At 37.3% G+C, this 23661-nt stretch overlaps 1 protein-coding gene and 1 long non-coding RNA gene across 2 annotated transcripts; one reads left to right on the forward strand and one right to left on the reverse strand.

The window, feature by feature from the left end:
* Window positions 1–1376: 1376 nt before the first annotated feature.
* LOC127933548 (uncharacterized) lies at window positions 1377–2674 on the reverse strand. The gene is made up of 2 exons (XR_008147534.1): window positions 2619–2674; window positions 1377–2335 (listed from the first exon to the last, which is right to left on the reverse strand). It is a non-coding gene; the product is annotated as an uncharacterized LOC127933548 (long non-coding RNA).
* rem2 (RAS (RAD and GEM)-like GTP binding 2) lies at window positions 1929–22270 on the forward strand. The gene is made up of 5 exons (XM_052530584.1): window positions 1929–2215; window positions 3224–3545; window positions 4138–4211; window positions 12792–12969; window positions 17665–22270. Exons 1-5 carry the CDS (start codon window positions 2204–2206, stop codon window positions 17997–17999), a joined length of 921 nt encoding a protein of 306 aa, XP_052386544.1. The 5' UTR covers window positions 1929–2203; the 3' UTR covers window positions 18000–22270.
* The last annotated feature ends 1391 nt before the right edge of the window (window positions 22271–23661 follow it).

Below are 23661 nucleotides of genomic sequence, written 5' to 3' on the forward strand. Positions count from 1 at the left end.
CTGAAGGTCCTCTGAGCCAAATTTGGAGAGAATTGGACAAAATTTGGGCAAGGAAAGTGACGTGACATTCAGCCAAGTATGGAGACCCATACTTAGAATTCATGTTCTGCATTTAACCCATCCGAAGTGCACAGACACAATGAACACACACCCGGAGCAGCAGACAGCCATTTATGCTGCAGCGCCCAGGGAGCAGTTGGGGGTTTAATGCCTTGCTCAAGGGCACCCAAGTCGTATTACTGCCAGCCCGAGAATCAAACCCACAACCCTAGGGTTAGGAGTCAAACTCTCTAACCACTAGGCCACAACTTCCCCTAAACAGTTTTCATCAAAATCTAATTTTTTTGGCAGACGGGAGACATGGAGACACCATCATACTCTGCAGGTCAGAGGAAATCTGTACTGTACATAAGCAGATTTTAGGCCAATTTGTAACAATCTTAAAACAAACCTCCAAATATCTAATTTGTGTCCATGTTATGTAGATACAACTTTTCCTTTTTTTCCTGTTGATTCTTGACTTTGACAAGTTTCAGTAACTTTTGTGCATGGTCCCTCTAATCAAATGTAGCAAATATATAAACGAATTAGAAGGAACAACAAAAACATTATGTAAATATCAGACAAGAAAGAGGCTGAGGCTTTTAATTTCTTTGACCACAGGGTGGCGCTATCCCCAAACTGCTCAGGTACCCTCTGGGCATGATGCCAATTATGCCTACCAAGCTTTGTTTCAATAAACCAAAGTCCTGGTAAAGACACAGCCATATACATTACAATTCAAAATGGCAGACAGGGAATATGGCTGCCCTTTAAAAAATGGTATCACTGGGTTCAAAAAACCTAAAGACAACAGACACATGACTTTAGGCCATAATTTTTTATTTGTCTTTTTAAGTCTTTGGTCTAGACTTCTTCTCTAGTCTAGACCAAAGGGTTATATGAACAGAAAAAAGTATTCTTTTTTGCTGATAGTAGCACTTAAGTGTTTGACTGGGAGACCACCAGATATACTTCACATTAGTTTTATTAACTATTTATTTGTATTTACTTTAAACTAAGATCAGAGAGACAGAGAAGATCAATTGGTCTTCACGAAAATTATTAAAAAGACTGTGAGGAAACGTTTTTACTTCATAAATGATACTTGATGTGACTGCAATAAAACATAACCATCACTCAGTAGTTCATGCAGTGTTGGAAAATGTCAGGGTTAGCGGAGAAAAAATATCTCAGAGGATATGCTATGTGTCAGGGAAAGGTAGAGGTGGAGAGCTATGATTCAAACAAAGTACTTATCAAGGACTAAGCTTATGAACACTTGTCCACAATATGTGTGTGTGTGTGAGAGAGAGAGAAATAGAGAGACAACAGCCTGCAGCTCTTGGTTTTAATCTACTAGACACTGAAGTCAAATGGCTCTTGTTTGTAGATGATCTGGAGCTCACAAAAGAGGTGGTGCAGCAACAAATACACAACTTCTGGAATATGTCATGTTATTTTTTTTAAGGAAGAATAAAACATAAACACACACACACACACACACACACACACACACACACATATATATATGCATTTAAAACAAAATTAAATAATGGTTAACCAACCCCAATCATAAAATGTTTTATGCAAAATTGTAAAAATAATCAAATTGGTTAAAACCAAACCCAATCCAGGGTTCCAATAAATGGAATCTCCAGAGCAGCATTAGAATTATTAAAAATAAAAATACATATAATATGAACATTAACCATATCGATAAATAGAATATAAAACTAGAAATAAAAATAGAGTTACGTGGATCTGAGACTGAGAGAGAGATCCAGAGAGATTGTTAGCACTCAGGTAACAGCTGGAATGAAGAGGCGTGTCTACGGTGCGGGGGCGGGGCTACACGCTCTCAAATGAAAAGCCACTATTATAGAGACTTAAAGGGACTCACAGGTGTACAGTAAAACGTGAGTCACACAGCGCAGGCGTTCGCAGAGAAGAGATTAAATATCTACTGTTAAGTCAGCGTGAGAAAAAGGACATTTTTTAGAGTCACATTGGGCTTCTTTTTTTTTTGACTACAGCCATGTGATGGCATATGAGTCGAGTGTGTAATGTAACAATCCCCACCGACGCTTGTGCAGTGTTTGACGCTCAGTGACATGACATGGACGGCGGAATGTCTCACTGAGAGCAGATGAACTGAAGAACGATGTCGGACCAGGTAAGATCTTCGCTTTCCCGTGTGTGTGTGTGCGGGTTGTAGGGTCCTTCACAGGATTGGGATGTACACCGGTGTGAACACACCCTCTCTTCTTCTGCAGCCTTTGTGTTGACTTTGTTTCTGTAGAAGTGATTGTGATAGAAAGCATTCCTATGCTGAGACAGTCCTAGATTTACTTCTAATATTATTGTTCAGTGTCCTTGTAATGATAAAAACGGTCCAAAATAGCTATATTGATCATTATAACCACTGTAACTTAATAATATTTGCAAGACATCCTATTATAGTCGAGAAATTATTTATAATCGTAATGGTTTGCCTACTGCTTCAATAATCATGATGATTAAAAATCTGATTTTCTTATAATAATAATAATTATTAAAAGTAACTGTTAAGAGCTTACCTCACCCCAAGCAGAATACTACATCCTATTGTTTCACTCTCTGTCCCTCAATAAAGATTTAAATTAATTAATTACCTCCTTTCAATTACTTTAATTGGTTGTCTATGTGTGTCTTGGATGTCTGACACCTGATCAGACGTACAAGGTCCCCAGCACACCTGCAGTGCTGCGGCTAAATTAATTGCCATATTAATATTGATGCCAGTAGCCCTTGTGAGCAAACATGGTAAACAGTTTAAGAGCTCTCTTGGGATTTTGCTTGATGGAAATAGATGGACGAAGCCCTCAACAGCCCTGAGACTGAGAAAACTCTACGTTCCTTGTATTTTTGGTCTGTTGGGATGTTTATACTGCTCTTTTAGAGCAAGATATGCTTGTTTATGTGAATGGACGCACTGCTCAGTGTTTTGACCCACTTTTGTATAGAGTGTGCAACCCTAAAGTCCCAGAGGATCACGTTCCTCCCCCCCTTGCACTTGGACTGTTTCTATACCTGTACATTAATTTAGATATCATAAAGACTGTCATCGTTCTTGATGTTCAGATTTATTGGATGAACTACTTTGCCTCTGAGTTATGTTATTACTTGTCTTCGGTTTTCACAGGATTTTGGCTTAAGTTTATCAGCTGCGCCCCCGCTTCGCAGGGGTAGCACCCCCTTGCCAATCAAGCATCAGCTGAGGCGAGAGGAAGCTGTGTCCGAGGATTACGACTGGACGCCGGGACTCGACGAGTCTGCCACTCCGCAAATCAGCATCAGCAATATCCAAGATTCTCCTTCCCCAAAACCGCCACAGCAAAAGTACCACGGACCGCTTCGGATAGTACTGTTGGGCCAAAACGGAGTGGGCAAATCCTCTCTGGCACTTTGCATGGCTGGACTGTCAGACAGATCACTCTCTATAGACTCTGAAACCCAAGCAACCGGTAAAGATTATATTAGTTTATCCTTCTTATGCTCAGCATCAAGCATCATGATGCTGAGGACTGTACTATTTTTAGATTTGAATTGGATGAAACGCACTTATCACCTTACAGAAACCCGAGATCACTAGTGTAAGGTTCTCAGTATTTGATTGGAAAAAATAGAGTGGGTGCCATGAAGGCATCCATCTTATTTCAGGTCTTTTGTCATTTTGTGTCTTAATGAGGTGGGAGAGAACCCTCAGAGTACTGCCTCTGCACAGACACTTTCTGCACAAACAGAGCATGTCATTTACTAGGGGATAAAGAGCCAATCAGACACACAGATGGGTTTTTTTCTCTCAAGTGTCCTTGTGCATCGATTCTGCACTGGATAAATTATTGTTACGCAACTGTCTCGGGTCCAATTCTGAACTTACCTTTCAAAACTCCTTTTTGTATTCTTCCCACAGATATATTATTATACATTTGATCTTGTGAAATTTCCAGTTTCAGCTCAGTTGCAGGAATAAAATGAGATGCTAATAGAATACCAGTGATTCCACTCCATGCTTGAGTGTCAGTTCTCATAGAAATGACTTTGTTTGTGTTGTAGATGAGGGTTACCAGCGGCGAGTGACTGTGGATGACGAGGACAGCACAATTTTAGTGTATGACAACTGGAAACAGGTGAGTCAAACACTCTCACAATGCATAAAGCACACTGAGGTTTTCTTGTTTTGGATTGTTTTTGATTTGTATTATTATTTTTTTTATTCATTGGCTTTCAGAATTTCTTATAATGCTTGCAAGGTGGGAGTGTGTTATTATGCACATTAAATTGTGATTGGTCTTGCCTTCCCTGTGTATACGTAAACATGTACTGCTGCAGATTCTTGTATTCATCTGACGGAAAACAAGATGCATACTTATTGTCATGACAACAGCAAAGTGACTGATACAGCATTTTATTTTTCACAGAACTAAAGTACAATTTCTAAGCTTACCGAACGCGATTCTTTTGCTACCTTGTGACTGCAGGTATCTGCTTCAGGAAAAATCTTCTATTCTAATATCTTAACTGCAGTGTTTTGGAAGCTATGTTGAAACTGTAATTTGCCAAGCTATATAAAATGTGTGTGATATATATATATATATATATTATAATTTTGGGGTGAATTATTCCTCAAATTGCTAAGCGTTTTAAAGGAATAATTGAATTGTACAGCTAAATTTAAATGAACCATTGCATCAATGTAAGTGTTCGGTGTGAAGTTCTATAAATTGTGCAGGAACATTCATTATATGTGAGTTGTTAAGAAAAAAGAGAGGGAAGGATAACAGAGAAGAGAACGAATGCTGAGAAAGATGAGAAAAATCTGCCCTTGACCTTCCAGCTGAGGGGTTGTCTGTTGTTTGTCCTTTCTGTTTCCTTTTACTTTAGGGCAAATTGTTTTCAGTTTCCTGTAATTTGTTCCATTTCTGCTGAGTGTAACTGCCGGGTTTAAAGATCCTTTTACAAGCGTTTTATGTGTACCCTACCCTCTATAAGATCAACCAAGTCCTGGTTTCTTTGATATTCCACAGTGAATTATGACCTCTGCTTTACCACTTTAAAAGCCACTTATTTCTGCAATATCTAACATGATGTACTGAATCAATATACTGTGGCATGTATCATTATGCTTTTCAGTCATGATTATTGCATTTGCATTAGTGTGTTGCAGAATTATACTGTTCCAGATATACTGTCAAGTAAAGAAAAAAATATGGCTCTTGCAATATACAGCACAGAACTGTATGTCAAAACATTAATATCGTACAGTGACATTCAAAAGTTTGGAGTCAATACGATTTTCACTTAATATCTTTATTCAGTAAAGGGACTGTAAATACTTTTTACATTTGTTATACATTTCTGAAAGATCATGTGACTAAAGACCAGAGTAATTGCTGTTAAAAATCTGAATATCAGTTTTGCTATCACAGAAATTAATTGAAATTTAAATATTAAAATGGAAAACAGCATCAGTTAGGTTGAATTATTTACATTCATCTTCATCTGGGATTGATGATGCCTCTTGACTAGTTAACTTGTCTCTTCACTTATCAATCACCTTTTCTTCATTTCATGAAGATACAAGCCATTTGACATTCACTCAAACCATAGGACATTCCCAGGGGACAAGTAACAGTTTGAAAGCACCTCATAATTTTATGTGCAATGCATGTATTTGCCTTACACCCGCTCGTATAATAGTCCAAAGCATGTAGTGTGGGTGTATCATCCACTCAGAGCTCTGTTTATACTCTGAAATAAGATGATAATTTCGCCTGGAACTCACAGATGTATCGCAGCGATATCATGAGCACATGCTTGTGACTTTAGTATGAATCACAGAGTGTCTTTTCTGTTTCACAGCTGACTAGAAATGATTCAAACACCTTTGAATGTTATGTGATATCACAGGGTTGTGCATATAGATGTTTAGCATATCGAAAGGGTATTAATTTGCCTTTGTAGCCATGTTGATTATTCATATTTATTCAAATCCCTGGTCAGAATTGATTGACTTTGACCAGTCTGTTCCCTTTCCAAATGGTGTTTATGTGTCATCAGATCTTTCCTAAATCAGATGCTGTTTGTTGCAAGCATGAATGTCAATAGTGATGCTGCTATCACAGAATGACTGCAACTTTTGGATTAATTCCAGGGCAGAGATGGAGAGGGAGAGAGCAGTGGCTGGAAGAACTCCAGACTCCCCCCATTCCATCATTTCTCTTTCTCCATCTTACCATTTTTCTCTTTCAAAGCATCCCTCTTTTTCTCCGTCTAACCATCCAGCTGTCTTCCTCAGTGGCACATCATATCACTTGACCTCTGACCTCACCCACTGCGTTCCATTCTATACCCGCCTTGCCCGTTTTCATGTTGCCATGGCTACCAGTGGTTCCAGCAAACAACAGGATCCCAGATAAACTATGCAGTGATTAATGTTAATTTTACTGATGCGGAGGTTCAGCGCTGCCCTTACAGTTTTATGGTTCACTGATTGCAATCTGTAGCTCCTGGATTGAAGCTCGATCATGAATATTCAGCAGAGGTCTGTCAGTAATGTAGTTACTTTGTTTATTTCAAGATTCAAGTAGGTTGGAGCTGCACAATTGATTCAGTCAAAAGTGATATTTCCCTTGCACGAGAAACCACAAAAGGCTGAAATTGAATTAAAGAAAAATATAGTCTGCAATGCAATGCATACTTCAAAATGAATTGAAGGTGTTCTGTTTTGGCTGTAGTTTACTATACACAAAAACTATATATATATACTATACCATACACAAAACAAAAAAAAAAAATTAATAAATCGGAGTATGAGAAATTCCAACAAACCTCTAAAAGCAAACTTAACTCATCGCAGGACATGGTGAGAGAACACAATGTGGTTCGCTTAAGAGTAACTCTATCTACTGGCAGCAGAATGCGGGCAAAACATGACTCTGATGCATGAGGCATTGCTCCAGATTGAGTTATTGCATACCCGTTTGCTGTTTCGCACACTCTTTTGGGTACAAGAGCTGCTTATTCAATAATTGTATGCCTTTTCTGATTTGCTTTGATCCAGGAAGCAGCAAGATGAAGTGCTAAATGCTCATCAAATCGTGGTTTGAATCACAGTGCGTTTAAAATAATTGCAGAATGATTGTTTCTGTCCTTATCCTTGTAGAGGGGACAAAACACCCTCTAAGCATTTCTCCCTTGTCTGTCTTTAAGGCAAAATGTAAGCATTATTAATTAATGGTACACGTCTTAGATGATTCAGTGAAGGTCAGCAGTTTCCTTATTGTGAAACCAGGTCAATATTTCTGGATGCGGTGAAGATGCTGCAGTAAGTTTTACAGTCTGTTCTGCGGGCTGCAGCCTCATTGTCAACTTACTTTGTTCACTGAACCATGGAGAATTGGAGAGAGACGGTGAATGAACTCATTCTCATGCAGTGCTGCATCAGTAGTAGCTGCAGAGGATGCAGGCCTATTTTGGTTCTATAGCAGATTCCCCAAGTTCGCCCAATCAACACCTGACACATCAGCCCAGTTAGAGCTTGGATTAGGCACCGGCATTCATTCACATGCAAACATGCACATACTCACAAATATAGAATCACGCACACCGCCCTGAGTCTAGACGGCCTCGGTTAGGACAGTTAGACTTGAAGTGCTTGCGACAGTGGCCTTTAATAAGTCATTCTCTTTCCTAAAATAGCCGCCACACTGTCAGCCATATTCCGTCACCTGCTCTGCCATTGGTCGGGATTGGGAATTGCATCACATGTCGCTACACCCTTTTCCGTGTTCCAGCATGGAATCGTATTGGCAATCTCTGATCACCTGTGTCCAATACATTGGCCAAAACCTTGCCTTGAAATCAGCATAAATGGGATGTAAACTGGACTGGTTTATTCCAAATGTTAAGCTGTTTTTCTCTTGCCTTTTTTGAATGTAATATCAAATATCTAACTGTGTATTATTTGTTTGTATATAATATGTATATCTATTCTATATTTTTAAAATTGCATAGTTCTATATAGTTACATGTTATATTAAATAAGTACCATTGTGTATTATTTCTCTTTTTTTTACTCATTTACTCATCCTCGTTTTTTATCCAAACCTCTTTGGCTTTCTTTCTGCAACACAAATAATATGTTAAAAGATGTGCACAACAAAAAAGATTTTTTCCCCCCATATAATGAAAATGTCTGAAAGGCTATCATTCTGTCTCACATCTGTTCTCCGGAACAACATGAGGGTGAATAAATGATGACAGAAATGTCTTTTTCGGGTGAACTTGCCCTTTAACATTAACATTAGTTTCAAAATAAAACATGCAGCATAGCAAAGTAATATTAGCATGTCACATTCTACTTTTTCAAATGTTTAACATATTACGTATGCATACTATTAAGAAGATAGCGAACAGATGTATTGTACAATATGAACTAGTTTTCCATTCTAAACATAGCCCAGACCAAGCCTAGTCCTAGCCAGCCGTGACCATAGCACAAGATGCTACTAGTTCTTGTTGCATTTGTTTGGAATGTAATGAGCTGGTAGACTGGGGCCAATCGGTTTTGCTATAATTAATAGAGTACTTTGAGGTGAAATATTGATGACACGAAGTGGTTCATATGGTTTTTGTTTACTGGGTATGGTCTATTGTGTGTGTAAACTGACAAGACAGTTTTTTTGTTGTTTTGTTTATTTTATATTTTTTTTAATAAATGTGTGAAGTATAAGTCTGTTTATCTCACTCAGACAGAGTGTGTAGAGTACTGCTGGGAGCCTTATGCTTAAGTACAGTGTGCCACAGCTCAGCCCTAGTGTCGTTATGGACCGTGAGCTTTGTGTAACGTTCATTAGGGAGATGTTTATTCTTTGATGTTGGTGTGCTTGGCAGAGTAAGCGGGCCTTTATTTCTTTGGAGGTATGTGTGCCCTGTGTTTATAGCAGCAGGATTGGCTTGTTCAGCGGCTGAGAAAGCACTTTCAGATGGGATGGTGTATGTCTGTGTGTGGGCTCTCGGGCCAAATGTGTATGTTTTGGAGGATGGGATGTGTGGACAGATGGTCTGTGGTGACTGTCTGCAGGGGTGGGGACCTCATTCTGTTGCGCAGACACACATTCGGCACACGGTTATGTCTCAACATCCAGTTATCTGGCTCGACCTCTCCCCCCTACGGAGCAACAAATTCATGTCTCTTATGCACCCCTATTCCTCATATGTATTAATAATTATACTCTGTTTAATTATTTTCTCATATTAACTGCAAAAACAATTATTGTTTTTGGATTTTGGCAATGTAATTTATTATTATTATTATTATTATTATTATTATTATTATTATTATTATTATTATTATCACTAAATATATAAATAAACAACAATTAATGTTATTACATTTAATATTATATATATATATATATATATATATATATATATATATATATATATATATATATATATATATATATATATATATATATATATATGATTTAATATTGAATTATATTATAATATTGAATTATATATATATATTTATATAATGTTTTATATATGTATTTAGTTAAAATAAGATTGTTTCATTTAACAAAATAATTTATGTATTATTATGCATATTTAATTCATGTATATATCATTATATTTATTTTTTATTATTGCTTTTTAATGTTTGTATTATATATATTTCATATACTTAATTTTCTCAAAGTTTATCTTGTTTAAAATATGTTTAAGGTGAAAGAAAGACCAAAACACTGATGAAACAAAGGTTTTGTTGTGTTTCCTCTGTTTTGGCTTATTGTCCAGGATCTGTCCTGATTTCTGTGTAATCTGTCTTCCTGTGCAAAGAGGAAGGTGTGTTAGTATAGTATAGTATAGAAGGAACACAGTTCTTGGGAATGAGTTTATGGTTGGAGATGAGTTGAGTGATATTTTAATGCCATGTTTTGCCCGGGTTCTAATCTGCATTACGACCTCCTATGAACTCATTTTATTCTCAACCAAAGGCTTAACCACAGTAACAGAATGGAGAGAAACAATTTCAAGGTTTTAAAGCTGGAATGGATTATTTCTGTACCACTATTGGCACCAAAGGGAATTGGAAAAAAGAAAAAAATTCAAAATGATTGTTCAGTAGAACGGCACAGCTTGTGAGCCATGAGTTTCCTCTGGACATTGACATGTAATGCTATCCACAGATCTATACTAATTAGAAAACATAAAAATAATAATAAAATAACAATAATAATAAATAATAATATTTAAAATGTGCTGAGCACAAATGAACACGTTCATGTCTTAACTGTTATTGACAAAAGCTCATTATTTCAGCTCTTGTGTTCCTGTAGCTCAAGCAGTAGAGCATGTTGCTAAACAAACAGATCATGGGTCCTTTTCCCAGGGAATGCTTCGGCTGATCAGACATATACCACAAATGCAGTGTGAGTCACTTTGGATAAAAGCGTCTGGCAAATGCTTTGAGCATCATGTAAAAGATTAATTGTTATTGATTATCGTAAGTTGTGATGTATGATTAATATTGATTTTGAACCATGTAGTTTGTGCATAATTTATGTCCTGATGATGAAAAATAGCAAAAGCAATAACGCCCTACTACTTTTGCTGGTCTATGAGAACAAAAGACTTGTGCGATCTTGCTATATTTTCCATCAATCTTTGTGGAAGCATAAGAATGAAAATATATACCAATAAAGCATCAATGACACACCTAATGTGCATCTTTTGCTGTTTATTTTGTTGAATTAGCACTGAAAAACATAGAAAGAAATATAAAATCTTGTTTTGAGAGTCCAACCAAAATGTTGCCATTACCACTAACATGAGCAATGCTGAAATCACCACAGTGTTTCGATATTCAATCATCAGATTGCTTACTGATAATGGTCTCTGCACATTAAAATCAGACTTTACCTTAAGTTACACACTACAGCTTTAAACAACACTGTGAGATTCTGGTGGTAAGAATTATATTCTGTTCCTTTTAATTAACGGTAAGTCTTTTTGCAATATTATAAATACAAACTCAATCTTCCTGACACATACAAGGAGTTCATAACAGTAAATGTGTTTATACAAAAAGCACTGTATTGTGGATTAGTGAGTATGATTTTATTAAACTGCTGTTATAGGGTAAATAATGACAAATAGACCGTTTCTGCATCTATTAAGGGTGCTGGATTTAATAATCTAAATCTGCACATGAGGACAAAAAATCTGGCAGGCATATTTGCTGACAGCATGGCAGGGATTTGTGTGTGTGTGTGTGTGTGTGTGTTTCGTGACCATAATCACTCAGTTTGTGCGATAAATAGCAGTATAGATACGAGTGTGTGTTGCATTATCACTGTAGGCTATAAATTTTCACATGCGCACCTGCCTGTGTGTACTCGGTGCCATTAAAAGCTATGATTTTGTGTGTATATCTGGCCTGGAAAGTGCAGAGAGTGACAGATGGGCCTGTATTGCTGCGGAAGAGCTCGATGGTGTTATTTAGAGACCGCTGTATGCTTTCGTCTTGTTTCTCTGATTAAAAGACCTTTTACTTAGCCCATCCGGCCCCAGAGAGCCGCTCCATCACGAGGAGCACTATCGACCATGTCGTGCTGTCTTCACCGTTCGTCAGGATACGTGTCTGCTCCTCAGAAGAGATGACCTCCTCCCCGTGCCCTTCCTGTGTGGGGTTGCGGCAGGTGGCCGAGCCCCCCTCTCCTCTCTCGCTTCCGCCCCACTAGACTCTTCCCCTCCAGAGAAACTCTGTGTTTCTGTGGCTGTGTGAATCTCACGCTCCAGGGCCGAGTGCGATTGGCTCGGCTGCAATGTGAATGTTTTCGGCAGCTCTCCAGAGGGCTGGAGTTCGCCTTTGGGGAGTTAGAGATGTAGGACACAGGCTTTCCATCTATTTATCTGTTCCTCTTTCGGATTAGGAGATGAAATGGGAAGTTGTCCATAGGGGACGGAAGCATTTTCTATCTTCTCTCAATTCGTTAAAAATGTAGTGACTGCCGCCCTGTCATAGTGGTCACCTAAGAGAAAGCCAGACTCCAATGTGGCTGTACTTTTGGTGCTGTAAACTGTTTGTGGCGATGTGCTGTGACGTTCTCGGGGGGTAAACGCTTGACTGAGGCATCTGCTGCCGTTCTGAACACACCTGAGCTCTGCGGTGGCAAAACTAAGAGCTGGAACAACAACAGAGCCATCGTAGACTTGAGGTTATCCTCTTTAAATCCCAGTAATCCTCTTTTTCATGGACACAAACACTCCTGAGCTGCACTCAAGCAAAGACTGTCCTCCTCTTAAGGCCCGTTCACACCAAAAAAGATAACTATAAAGATAGTTAAAATTATAACTATATTAGCATCCGCTGCTTTAAATCATTGAGCTTCTTAAAGTTGAGTGGATTCTGAGCTGTCAATGTTTTGATCATTTATCACCCAGATAAAATCATCCTGAAAGTGATTCCAATCATATTGTTCCTCTGTGATTGTGGTGTGGGCTTTCTTACTGTCATAGAATTGTATCTTTATCATTATAGTTCTAGTTTATCCTTGGTGTGAACAGGCTTTTACTGACCTACTGTACCGATGACAAATAATCATCTAATGCTCTGTAACATATATATGAAGCACTGAATCTTCCTGGTTGAGTTATGATGTCATTCGTGCATCTGTGTTTGGATTTGATTTGATTGACAGGAGCTGTCCACCCTGCAGTGTGAGGTGTGCATCCTGGTTTTCTCGTTGACGGACAGGCGCAGCTTCCACCGGATCGCTCAGCTCCGTCTGCTGTTGAGGGAGACGCTGCCGCACACCCCCATCATCCTAGTGGGCAACAAGAGTGACCTTGTGCGCTCCCGTGAGATCAGCACAGAGGGTAGGCCTGTTTTTAATCTAAGTCCTTCAGCTACAGATCCCATAATTCAACTTGATTTGCTGCATAGCTGGCAGAGATTACTGGGAATTAAAAGAATAGGGTCAAATGGAAGAATAACATTTTTTTTATAGTATATGAAACCTTGGAAACACAAATAGAGAAAGATAGACCGATAGTACTATGCAAATTCCAATTTTAATTCAGAATGCAACTAGACGTAAGGAAAAGGATCAACTGGAATTGGACATGGAGTTATTAGAATTACACCACTGTCGATTACACTGTGTCTGTAATGGAAACATTAAAGGTGTTAAATTACAGTCAAAAAAATATGTATATTAATATATATATTAAAATATGTAATTGGTAAAAACAAAGAAATTACTCAATGATACACTGCTGTTGAAAAATTGTGGTCAGGATATTTTGGTTAAAGAAATTAGGATTTTATTCAGCAGGGATGCATTAAATTGATCAAAAGTGACAGTAAAGAGTAATCCGGCTCTTTTTTTTGTCATGCTGAAGGTGTTCCGTTGTAGTCTTGTGAGATTGTGAATGCTGAACAAAAGTCAATGAGAGATTTTCAAACCTAATCTTAAAATTCCCTGAAAGGTATAGCCATCAAATCAACTGGAAAGAGGTGCAAAGGCTGGAATTATCAATAAAACAAAGTATAAATTGAGACTGTATGTTAAAACTGCTATGAAATGGAAGTTGTGACTAATCATTCTTTCTGTTATTATGACGTTAATTTTATTATTCGAAAAGTAAAAATAGGGCTTGCTGTCAAATGTAAAAAAGGGGATAGGTTTAAGAAGACCAAACAACTGGAAAAGTCTGGCATAAATAACCAGAAAGCTTCGCCAGAGGATCTACTTGAAAAATGAAAATGTTAACTTCAAGTGCTTTGAAAATAAGCAGAAAATTGCGGGAAAATAAGAATAAAATGTATGAGCAATTTCAATACAGTAATTGAGAGTACAGATCCTATAATTCAACAGGTATTTTGTACACACAAGGCCCCCTGTGGTCCACCTCTGCCTCTCACACTCGTGAGTCATCTATATTAACCTTGCTGCTGTGACTCAGCTTTTGTCTAAATGCTTCTATCTCTATCTGGCTGTGTTTATATAAAGGGCTTCATGGATTCCTGGCAAGAAAAATCACTCAGCTTATCAGCATGAACAGGTGCAGCTAGGAGATGTGCATTTGTAAAGTGGGCACATTGGCCATTTAGGGCTGATAGGGAATCTAGATTAGCTTTGCTGGTGTTTTCTCAGCAGGGCCGAATTTAGTTCAACTGCTTAGTTTCTGCCACATCATTTCAAACAAATGTATTTCTTTACCTACAATCTATCTGAAAAGGTCTATTTAAAAATTGCGTTTAAACTACCCATGCATGGGAGGATGGTTGCTTACAATTTTAAATTATATATTTATACATTTATATATGAATGTTTGCGGAATTTCAGCTAAACTCAGTTAAGTTAAATATGCAGTATTCAATTTTTGTTTTATAAAAAAAAAATGCATTGCTCAAAAACTCTAAAGGGGCAAGTGTAAACTGGCATAATGCATCTGGCTGCTTTCAGTCATGCTTGCATCTTTCTCTCTCTCTCTCTCTCCTCTTTTCTTCTCACCTGTTTGTCATGCTTGGCATATTTGGGACTTTTTTTTTATGTTTGCTCTGTATTATCTCTCACCCACAATGTGCTGGTGTTACTATCTTTATGTGTGTGTGTGTATACTTATGCCAATGCTGGTGCATGCACTCATATTCTCTCCCTCACACCTTTCTTTCTCTAATTCTCTCCTTCGCCTGCGTGGTGAAGTGAACCCCCTGTGCTATGTGTTTGCAGGACTGTGATAAGGAGGATAAGGAAAGAGGACAGGGAAGCGTAGTGTGTTGTAATCATTTTTGTAATGGTGTGCAGGCACTTTCATGTATTAGAGCTGATAACACGATGGTTCCACGAGAAGGACGACATCAGAGGTGCTCTGTTCTTTTGGAAAATTACCTCTAGTATAAACTGTATTCTTATGTTTATTTCACTTTGCTGTTCTTCTATCATAATTATAAACAGCAGGGCAAAGTAATGGCAAATCCAACATTTGAGGCTATATATACACACACACATTTATATAATTCTATAATTCAGAATAGAATGAATTCGGAATTATCATGTGACACTGAAGACTAAAGTAGTGGCTGCTGGAAATTCAGTTTTACATCACATGGAATAAATAGAATTAAAACAAAATATTAAAATATAAAAGAAAATATTAATAATGATATTAAGTTAAGAATGATAATATATTTTTTTTTTACTGTTTTATGTGATTTTAGCTACAGATACAATATTTAAGATATCGTTATTTTCAGATTTTAGAGATGATGGTCTATTGCTATTCATGCAAAGCTGGAAATAGCTGCCTGAGAATGTTACAGAGTGCATTTAAAGAGACTTTGATAGCACACTTCACATCTTCAGTACGTTGCTGCACAATTTGAATGAATCATTCATGTCAGGGGCACAAACTGTGTGGGATGAGTTATGCTCCAAAGTTTAATACTTTTAAGCTTAGGGGTTTGTTCAGATCTTCAACCTCAAGTAAGAACGGTATGCAGAAGATGGGTGTGGCAGGGAGAAAAGGACCTTGTAGGAAGTTCAGAGGACAGTTATGCGGACACATCTGTGCTCAGCACATTTATTCCTCCGGGTGCTGTAGCCAGTGTGGTCATCGATATGGAAATCTTTTTCTGTCTGCATCTATCTTCCTGTCTCTGATACGAACACACAAGCACATACTCACTGTGTACTCAGCTTCATGTAAATGGGTTTAATTTACATGGTGTATTTGTGAGTCAGTTATCTGAAGCTGACATTCAAGCCTTGTTTAAACAGCCTCACAGACATTGGACGCGTACATGCTGTAAAGTCAAACTGAGTAAATCACTGAAATAGAGATGCCCAACCTTATACTGAGTCTATACCAATAAACAGAATTTACAACTCCGAAGGTTACTACACGCATGAGGTAAATCTCCTGTCTGTTGTGTCAGAACAAATGGGTTTCCTTTCATTTTTTTTTTTTTTTTATAAATATAAGTGTACAATATTTAATAGGGGTCATATCTGATGTTTTATCCTTCATTTTTTTTCCCTTAAGTCTTTTTATTTCTCCCCACCTCAAATCTCACATTCAATTTAACCTCTGTCCCTTATCAATTTGTTATTTTTGGCATTTTATCCTAAGCAACTTTGGCGTGTCTGAATTATGTGCATACATACATGCAACACATATCCTGAAGTAGCATATATATATTCTATTCATGTTTTCCTTGTGAACCTGTCACAATGTAAACATTTTTTTTAAAAAAGGTTATTTAAAAATGTGCTATCAACAAATAATATAATTAAATAAGCTTTATTTGCTATTGTAACTTTAAGACCTTGCTTATGTAGCCTAGTGGGTTTGCTATTGGATTTAATCTAGTTGCCACTGCTTCATTCTACAATAACAGCCTCTTTGTCACAAACCAGTGGCATATTCACAAAACAATCCACGCTGAAAAGTGTCACACAAACTGTTAAGTGTCACACAAAAGGTTAAATCGAAATTATCATGGTCAAAATAAATATAAGTCACTTATTTCTATAGCTGTAATCTTTCAAAAGGATATGATGCCAGGATCAGCACAATATTTGGTTGGGCTTGTCATTAGGTACACACTGTACCGACTTTAATAGTGACTGCTTATTTTGGTACAAGAATAACAAAATAATACTGAATATTACCATCAACTTATTTTTATTTATTTAGTTTTTTTTATTTTATTTTATCTATCCTTCTTCATCATTACTTTACCCTGTCAGGCCAGGCCAAGTTGCTGAACACTGAATAGGCGTAGTTGATGTGGGTGGTCATCTGTGAACGTTTTCATTGTTGTGCTGTCAGATTTCTGAACAACCTGTCTTGTTTCAGTGTTGTTATTGTTTTTTTTTTTTTAACTCTAGCTATTAATTATTAAGTCAATTCAAATAAAGGTCGCATAAAATAAAATTGCATTAAATTAAAATAGTTTATTATTAGAACTTTTCTCATTTTCGTTAAAGTGCTTAAAATAAAACTAAATTTAGGCTATGAAACTATTTATAAATAAACCATGATGAAAGCAGATAATAAAATTACTAAAATGAAAACTAACAAATGAAAGCTAACTCAAAATATTCATAAATATAGTATATAAATAATACTAAAATGACACTTTTGAACTGAGGAAAAATTAAGTGCTAAAGTGAAACTAAAATATTTTATTTTACATTTTTCATGATACAGCTCCCTACAAAACATGTCATCCCTGGATAGGAATGATAAATGTTTTTCAGTTTTCTCAGTCTCCTTGTCCTTGTCTGATTGTTTCTTCTCTCAGGTCATGTCACACATCCACAATGGTGCAGTCTAGTCGACATCTAAAGTGATCTAATTCAATCCTGTCCACACACCTCCGAACAAACACACCCACACATACTGTACAGCAAGCATTTAGCCTTTATTTCTCTTTTCCTACGGCCCCTCAGTCCCACTCAATTGATTCAGTTATCTAACGCTAATCTGTGTTGATATGACAAGAGATTGTCAAACTCCATCTGTGTCTGTATCACTCAACCTCTCTCTCTCTCTCTTTCTCAGAGGCGCACTCCAGTGCAATGATGTTTGGCTGCCTGTATCTGGAGCTCTCCGTCTCTCTGGACCACCACACTAATGACCTACTGGAAGCGGCTGTGAGAGCAGCCCGGGGCCACAACCTGGGACCCGGCTGGACAGAGGGGTCCCCCACAGCGGCCCGCCGAGAGAGCTTGACCAGCAGGGCCAAGCGCTTTCTGTCAGGGCTCGTTCCACGCACCCACCTCGGCCGAGACAGGGACAGGGAGGGCGGCAGAGACAGAGACCTCAGCAGACACAGAGGAAGCAGGATGCTCAGGCAGAAATCACGTTCTTGTCATGACCTCAGCGCTCTGATGTAACCGAATGACAAATGACAGAGAGCGAGAAGGAGAGGAGGTGTTAAAGGAAGCTAGTGAAGGGCTTGAAGAACTGCATGTAAGATTGACAGGTGAGGAGATAAGAGACAGTGTTGCTGCACCACTTCACAGAGGAGATAATTCTCCGGAGATATTACCTAAACTAGCATGTGTGAAATTAGTTGTTTATACCAGTCTCTCAGTCATTGAACGTGACAGTAGTGCAGCGAAACCTAGCAGTATATCCTGACAGAACATGGCCTTTTAGGTTGCGAGAGGCCTGTAAACAGACAGACCGACCCAAATATAGCACCGGATCTCAGTGTAATGAGTGTATCATGCTGGTTGTGGCAGGCTGTTAGTGGTGATAAGGTAGCTCCTGTAGTAGAACCATGCTGACACAGCACGGATGCAGAACCGTAGTAAAAATCCTGTTGTAATATAAGAAAAAAACTTAAAACGAAATGTAATGCCCATTGGCACAAAATACGATGCATTAGTTAATGCATGTATTCAGCGTTTTAGATTTTCCCTTTTCTTCCTCTTCCTTAATGATAGCACATTTTCAGGTTTAAGGAAACCAAATGTTGATGCGGCTGCACGATATCCGAATTTAGGATGTTAAACATTTTGTTCACAATTGGGGATACTCTTTACGAGAACCAACTGAATCCTGTAATTCTTTTTCACAGTTGTCATAGGGCATATTCCCAATGTTTTTGACCCATTTAAGGACTACAAAATAATAATAAATAGGATTTTAATTTGAAATAATTTTTTAGTATGACTATAAACTTAGGATACTGATATTTAAATAATTAATTTTCAAGTATTAAACTATCAAGCGTTTATTTTGGTGGTTGCCACTGATGAGCACAGTTTCGTGGTTCACTCTGAAACATGCAGTGCATACATTTATTTAAAGGGTTAGTTCACCCAAATAGACAATTTAGGCAATAATAACTTTCCCTCATGTTGTTCCAAACCCGTGAGACCTCCTTTTATCTGTGGAACACAGTTTAAGATATTTTAGATTTAGTCCGAGAGCTCTCAGTCCCTCCATTGAAACTGTGTGTACGGTATACTGTCCATGTCTAGAAAGGTAAGAAAAACATCATCAAAGTAGTCCATGTGACATCAGAGGGTCAGTTAGAATTTTTTGAAGCATCGAAAATACATTTTGGTAAAAAAATAGCAAAAACTATATTTTATACTTTATTCAGCATTGTCTTCTCTTCCGTGTCTGTTGTCAGAGAGAGTTCAAAACAAAGCAGTTTCTAATATCTTAAACTGTGTTCCGAAGACGAACAGAGTTCTTACGGGTTTGGAACAACATGAGAGTAAGTTATTAATGACATAATTTTGCTATTTGGGTGAACTATCCCTTTAATTAAATTAAAGTCCTAGCAATTTGATAGTATGAGTATTGTGATATTCTTTGGTGCAATTATTTCCATATATCCTGCAGCATTACTGGTCGACTGACTACTTATCAGAATAATGTTTATAGTGGTTACGGCTCTGAGTAAACACTTGTGTCCTAACCAGATGTAGTCTTGTGTAGTCCAGACAAAAAAAAAAAAAAAAAAAAAAAAGAAATTCTTGTAAAGTGACCTAAAACAGTTTTTTACACACCATTAAAGGACCAGTTTGAAGTAAATTATACTGTAATAATAGACTGCTATGTAAAAAAAAAAAGAGGCAAATAATAGAAAAAATTGCAGATGAGAATATATTTGCAGTTTTATACACATTTTTATGGAAGTAATGAGATCACGTTGCATTGAGGGCTGGGCTATTTGACATTGCAGCCAAGAAATTAAAACCAAGCAACTGACAAAATATTGCTCTACGCCATTACATCTGTTTAGGACACAGTGTTAAATCACAATGTGAACTGAACTTGTGACAACTCTTTCAAACTAAATTATTCTTGAAATACAATGTTTAGTGATAAACATCAGGTTTATTGGCTAACCTCTTCCAAACAACGGATGTGTTGACTCCTGAATGGGGTTGTTTCCTAATGCACTCTGTTATTGCAGAGGCATATGGCACCCAAGAAATTTGCTTAGAGATTAATCGCAAAGCAATGTGCAACATATGGGGCTGAATCAGCGCAGAACTGCGGAGGAGTGGTAATGATATTCAAGTTTTTTTATTGTTCTCGTATAAACAGTCGGCCAGTTGCAGTAATTGCAAATTTTGCCTTCAAGGGCCTTGTTTACAAGCGGATTTAACACTTGCTAAAATAGTTTGCATACGCGGTTTCTGTAGCATGATGAACGATTTCAAGTGAAAATGTGGCGCACTGCTGATATAACATCCTTTTCTTTAGAAAACAAAATTTGTGGTTGGAATTAATTGGCTTGACGTGAATTTTTCATAACAGGAAGAAACTATTCAAACATAAGCAATGTTTGTGATTACGTACTGATGAATTTCTTCCTCAAACAGTAATTAGAGAAATGTAATCTTGGACACACAGTAATGACTTCAGTCAGTATTTTCACCTATTTTCACATATATTCACATATTCACAATAAGTCTTAACCATAGGGAGAAAATCACAAAACCACTCAGAACAAAATCACTTACTAACTGATTGTTGAAGATGTAATGGGACATTTTGCGATGTAACCGCAAAATGTTGTTGTGTTTTTCTGTTATTAACATCCATTTAAACTCTTAATTATGTGCAATCATAATTAAACTCTACCAATGTGGTTGGAGTAATACGCAGACCTGTTATTTAATGAGCATAAAAATAAGAAAGTAGGCAATATTCGGCAATCAGTGTTGGCAGGGAAAGCAGATTGGACTGTAGAGAGAGCTTTGATAAAATCTCTTAAATCAGGGCAAACTCTAGAGAATTACTTGGTTGTGTGAAATTACCATTGAGCTAATTTGACACCTCAGTCTATAATGAAAGCAAGTCATCTTCAAACTCAATTCTGTATGACAAGTGAATGAACTTACTGACTATCATTTTCCTTTATACGGGTTGATTGTAATATATATTATTTGGTATTTAGCTGCATGCAGTAGCTAAATGCAAGTCTCAGAGATCAAAAAGGCACTTTCGATTAACCCCATAAAACCCTGGGTTCAGGTTAAAACTGTACTTTCATTTTCCTCTCACTAAATAATCACCAAAAAGGACCAGAGGTTAGGACAAGCAATACTGAGAACGGCCCACTTTGTCACGTAGTCTTAAAGCATGTCTTTTTTTCTCATATCGTCTTTATCATGAGGCTCATTGTGATTTCACCAAATAGTACTTGGGTGTCCGTTAGACAGGAATTTTCTTTATTTTATATATATATATATATATATATATATATATATATATATATATATATATATATATTAGAGTTAAGACCCTTTCATATGAATTGCACCAGATCTTCAAACAAGCATGTGGTCTCGCAAAATATTACTGTCTTCAGTTATCCAGTCAAAGTAGATCTGTAAGCGAGATCTTGGGATGTCAAAAATAAAAAGGAAAAAAGAATAAATGGTACAACTAAATGGGGGGAAAAATTACCATTTAGCCTTTTTATTTATTTGCTTTGTATTTTAAAAAGACCTCTACGGATGTGAAATCTTTTCTGAAAAACACTGAGATTCTTGTATCTTCGAGTCTGGTTATCATTGTCAAAGCTTTAGAAGGTCAGCTACTAAGGTCAAAGTTGAAATAGTGTTAACGGTGAGCACCATGCAATCATTGATGCATCGAGCAACACCGATGCAAGTGATTTGACAGGATTGGAACGTCATTCTTTTCAACCCATTATTTCCAACCCATTTTTTCCATATGATTTTAGAGGTAGTTAATAATTAGGTTTAGAAATGATTGTTTGTTTTAATAATGTTCTATAAAATCGCTGTAGCCTTATTGTGAGGGTTACCACAAATTATATAAATTTGGCTGGAATTGTAAGAGTGTTTAGGCATGGTACCATGTGAGCATATTTTGAGCCATAAGAGGAGACCCAGATCCCACAGAGACGGTCAGGTTTTGTTCTGTATTTTCACCTACTCACATTTTAGACCCATCAACACATGATCTCATGAAATCCACTCAGTATGCCATAGGACCAAGCATTTCTGTGGGGGCTGGCCACACAGGCTTATGCAACAACAATGAAAACAACGTTCTGGAAACGTTCTGGGGTCAAACATGGCAGCACCATTCACTTGTTTCTCACTATAGATGAATGTTATCCACTCTGTCTTTGAAAATGAGAGAATAAAGACAATTTGTTATGATACCCTGGCATGTGTTTGAGATTTGTTCCTGCAGTTGTGATGTGGTCTGGATTCTTGCAAGCAAACCAGCAGTTAAGTCTTGCTGTGACACTCCTTGAGGTGAGGAACTATAGTTGTATTAGAAAGGGTTTGATGGCTTCACTCTAAAGGCAGATGGTTGGAAACGGGACATGAGGTAAGAAAGAAAAGGGATGACAAATGTTAGTTGCCTAGTGACTGTTGTCAGGGAGACAAGAGTGTGACTCTCCCCAGACCAGACTTAGAATTCCTTACTATGTTTATTTCTTCGACTGGGAATGAAATTGCTGAAGTGGAAACGGAGTCTGCAAACATCCACATGACCAAATGGGAATACACATGCAAGCACTTGATTGGTAAAAAAAAAAAAAAAAAAACAGAATCAAAGAAATATGGAGAAATTGTCACAAAATGGAAAGATCAAGTACATGTACAGAGTCTTTCTTGACAGCATGGACACTATAATTATCATAGAAATATATAATTTCAGACTATTTATAGCACAGTATTTATGCCATTTCTTGGCTATGTGTGCATCTCTGAATTGTATATCAAGTGGCCACTTTCAAAGGTTAAAGCACAAAATGTAGAATCTAGAGTTCGTATCACGCAGCAATGTGCTATTTTTAAACACTTTTTACCAGAAATATCCAATAAAAATCAAATTTGGAACACTGCCCCAAAGTAGTATGTCCATTTGATTTCTCTTTACAATTCATGGCATTATTGAACCTTTTTGGCACAAGAGTGGGTTAATGCAAAGACAGCAGCTCCAGAGGAAGCGTTAGTATATTTAAATCCCAGAGCTGGTCCTCGCCTCTGGCTGATACAAGCCATTTGCATCAGAATCCGATTTCATTTTCAGACATGTGGACTGTTGTTACATATTTAAGTGGCATTATGTATTTATCAGACTCATTTTGAAAGGGGAAAGTGGCAACTAAAACACACGAGGGGTTATTTTAAAAGTATAATTCTTCACATATGCAAGCTTTTATAAAATAAACATCACATCAGTGTATAAATGTCTTTAATGACAGAACACATCATCCACAATATTCTTGAGACACTGAAACAATAAAGCACAATAATTTTGTCTTGTCTTTTACTTTACATTGAAATGCTTTTATATTTCATGGTTTTATAGAAGGTTCTGCAACATTGAGTTTTCAGGCACCTTTTTAGTACCACAGTTCATTCATTTCTGTCTCCAAAAGCTAGACTGCCATCTGGTGGAGTGATAACTGGAACAAATTGCCACTCAACTGAACTCAATAGGGGGCCAATATGTCTCAATTTTCAATCCTCAGTCTCATTAGAATGCCTGGACAAATGCAAATAATTCAGTAGCAAAAGAAAATGTTAAAACAATGCT

The sequence above is a fragment of the Carassius gibelio genome, chromosome A2, assembly GCF_023724105.1.
Source record: "Carassius gibelio isolate Cgi1373 ecotype wild population from Czech Republic chromosome A2, carGib1.2-hapl.c, whole genome shotgun sequence".
NCBI lineage: Eukaryota > Metazoa > Chordata > Actinopteri > Cypriniformes > Cyprinidae > Carassius > Carassius gibelio.

Bases quoted from the DNA above. Each gene is read 5' to 3' on its own strand.
- rem2 (XM_052530584.1), top strand. The intron at 4,212-12,791 runs GTGAGTCAAACA...TTTGATTGACAG, and splicing joins TGTATGACAACTGGAAACAG to GAGCTGTCCACCCTGCAGTG. The intron at 12,970-17,664 runs GTAGGCCTGTTT...TCTCTTTCTCAG, and splicing joins CCGTGAGATCAGCACAGAGG to AGGCGCACTCCAGTGCAATG.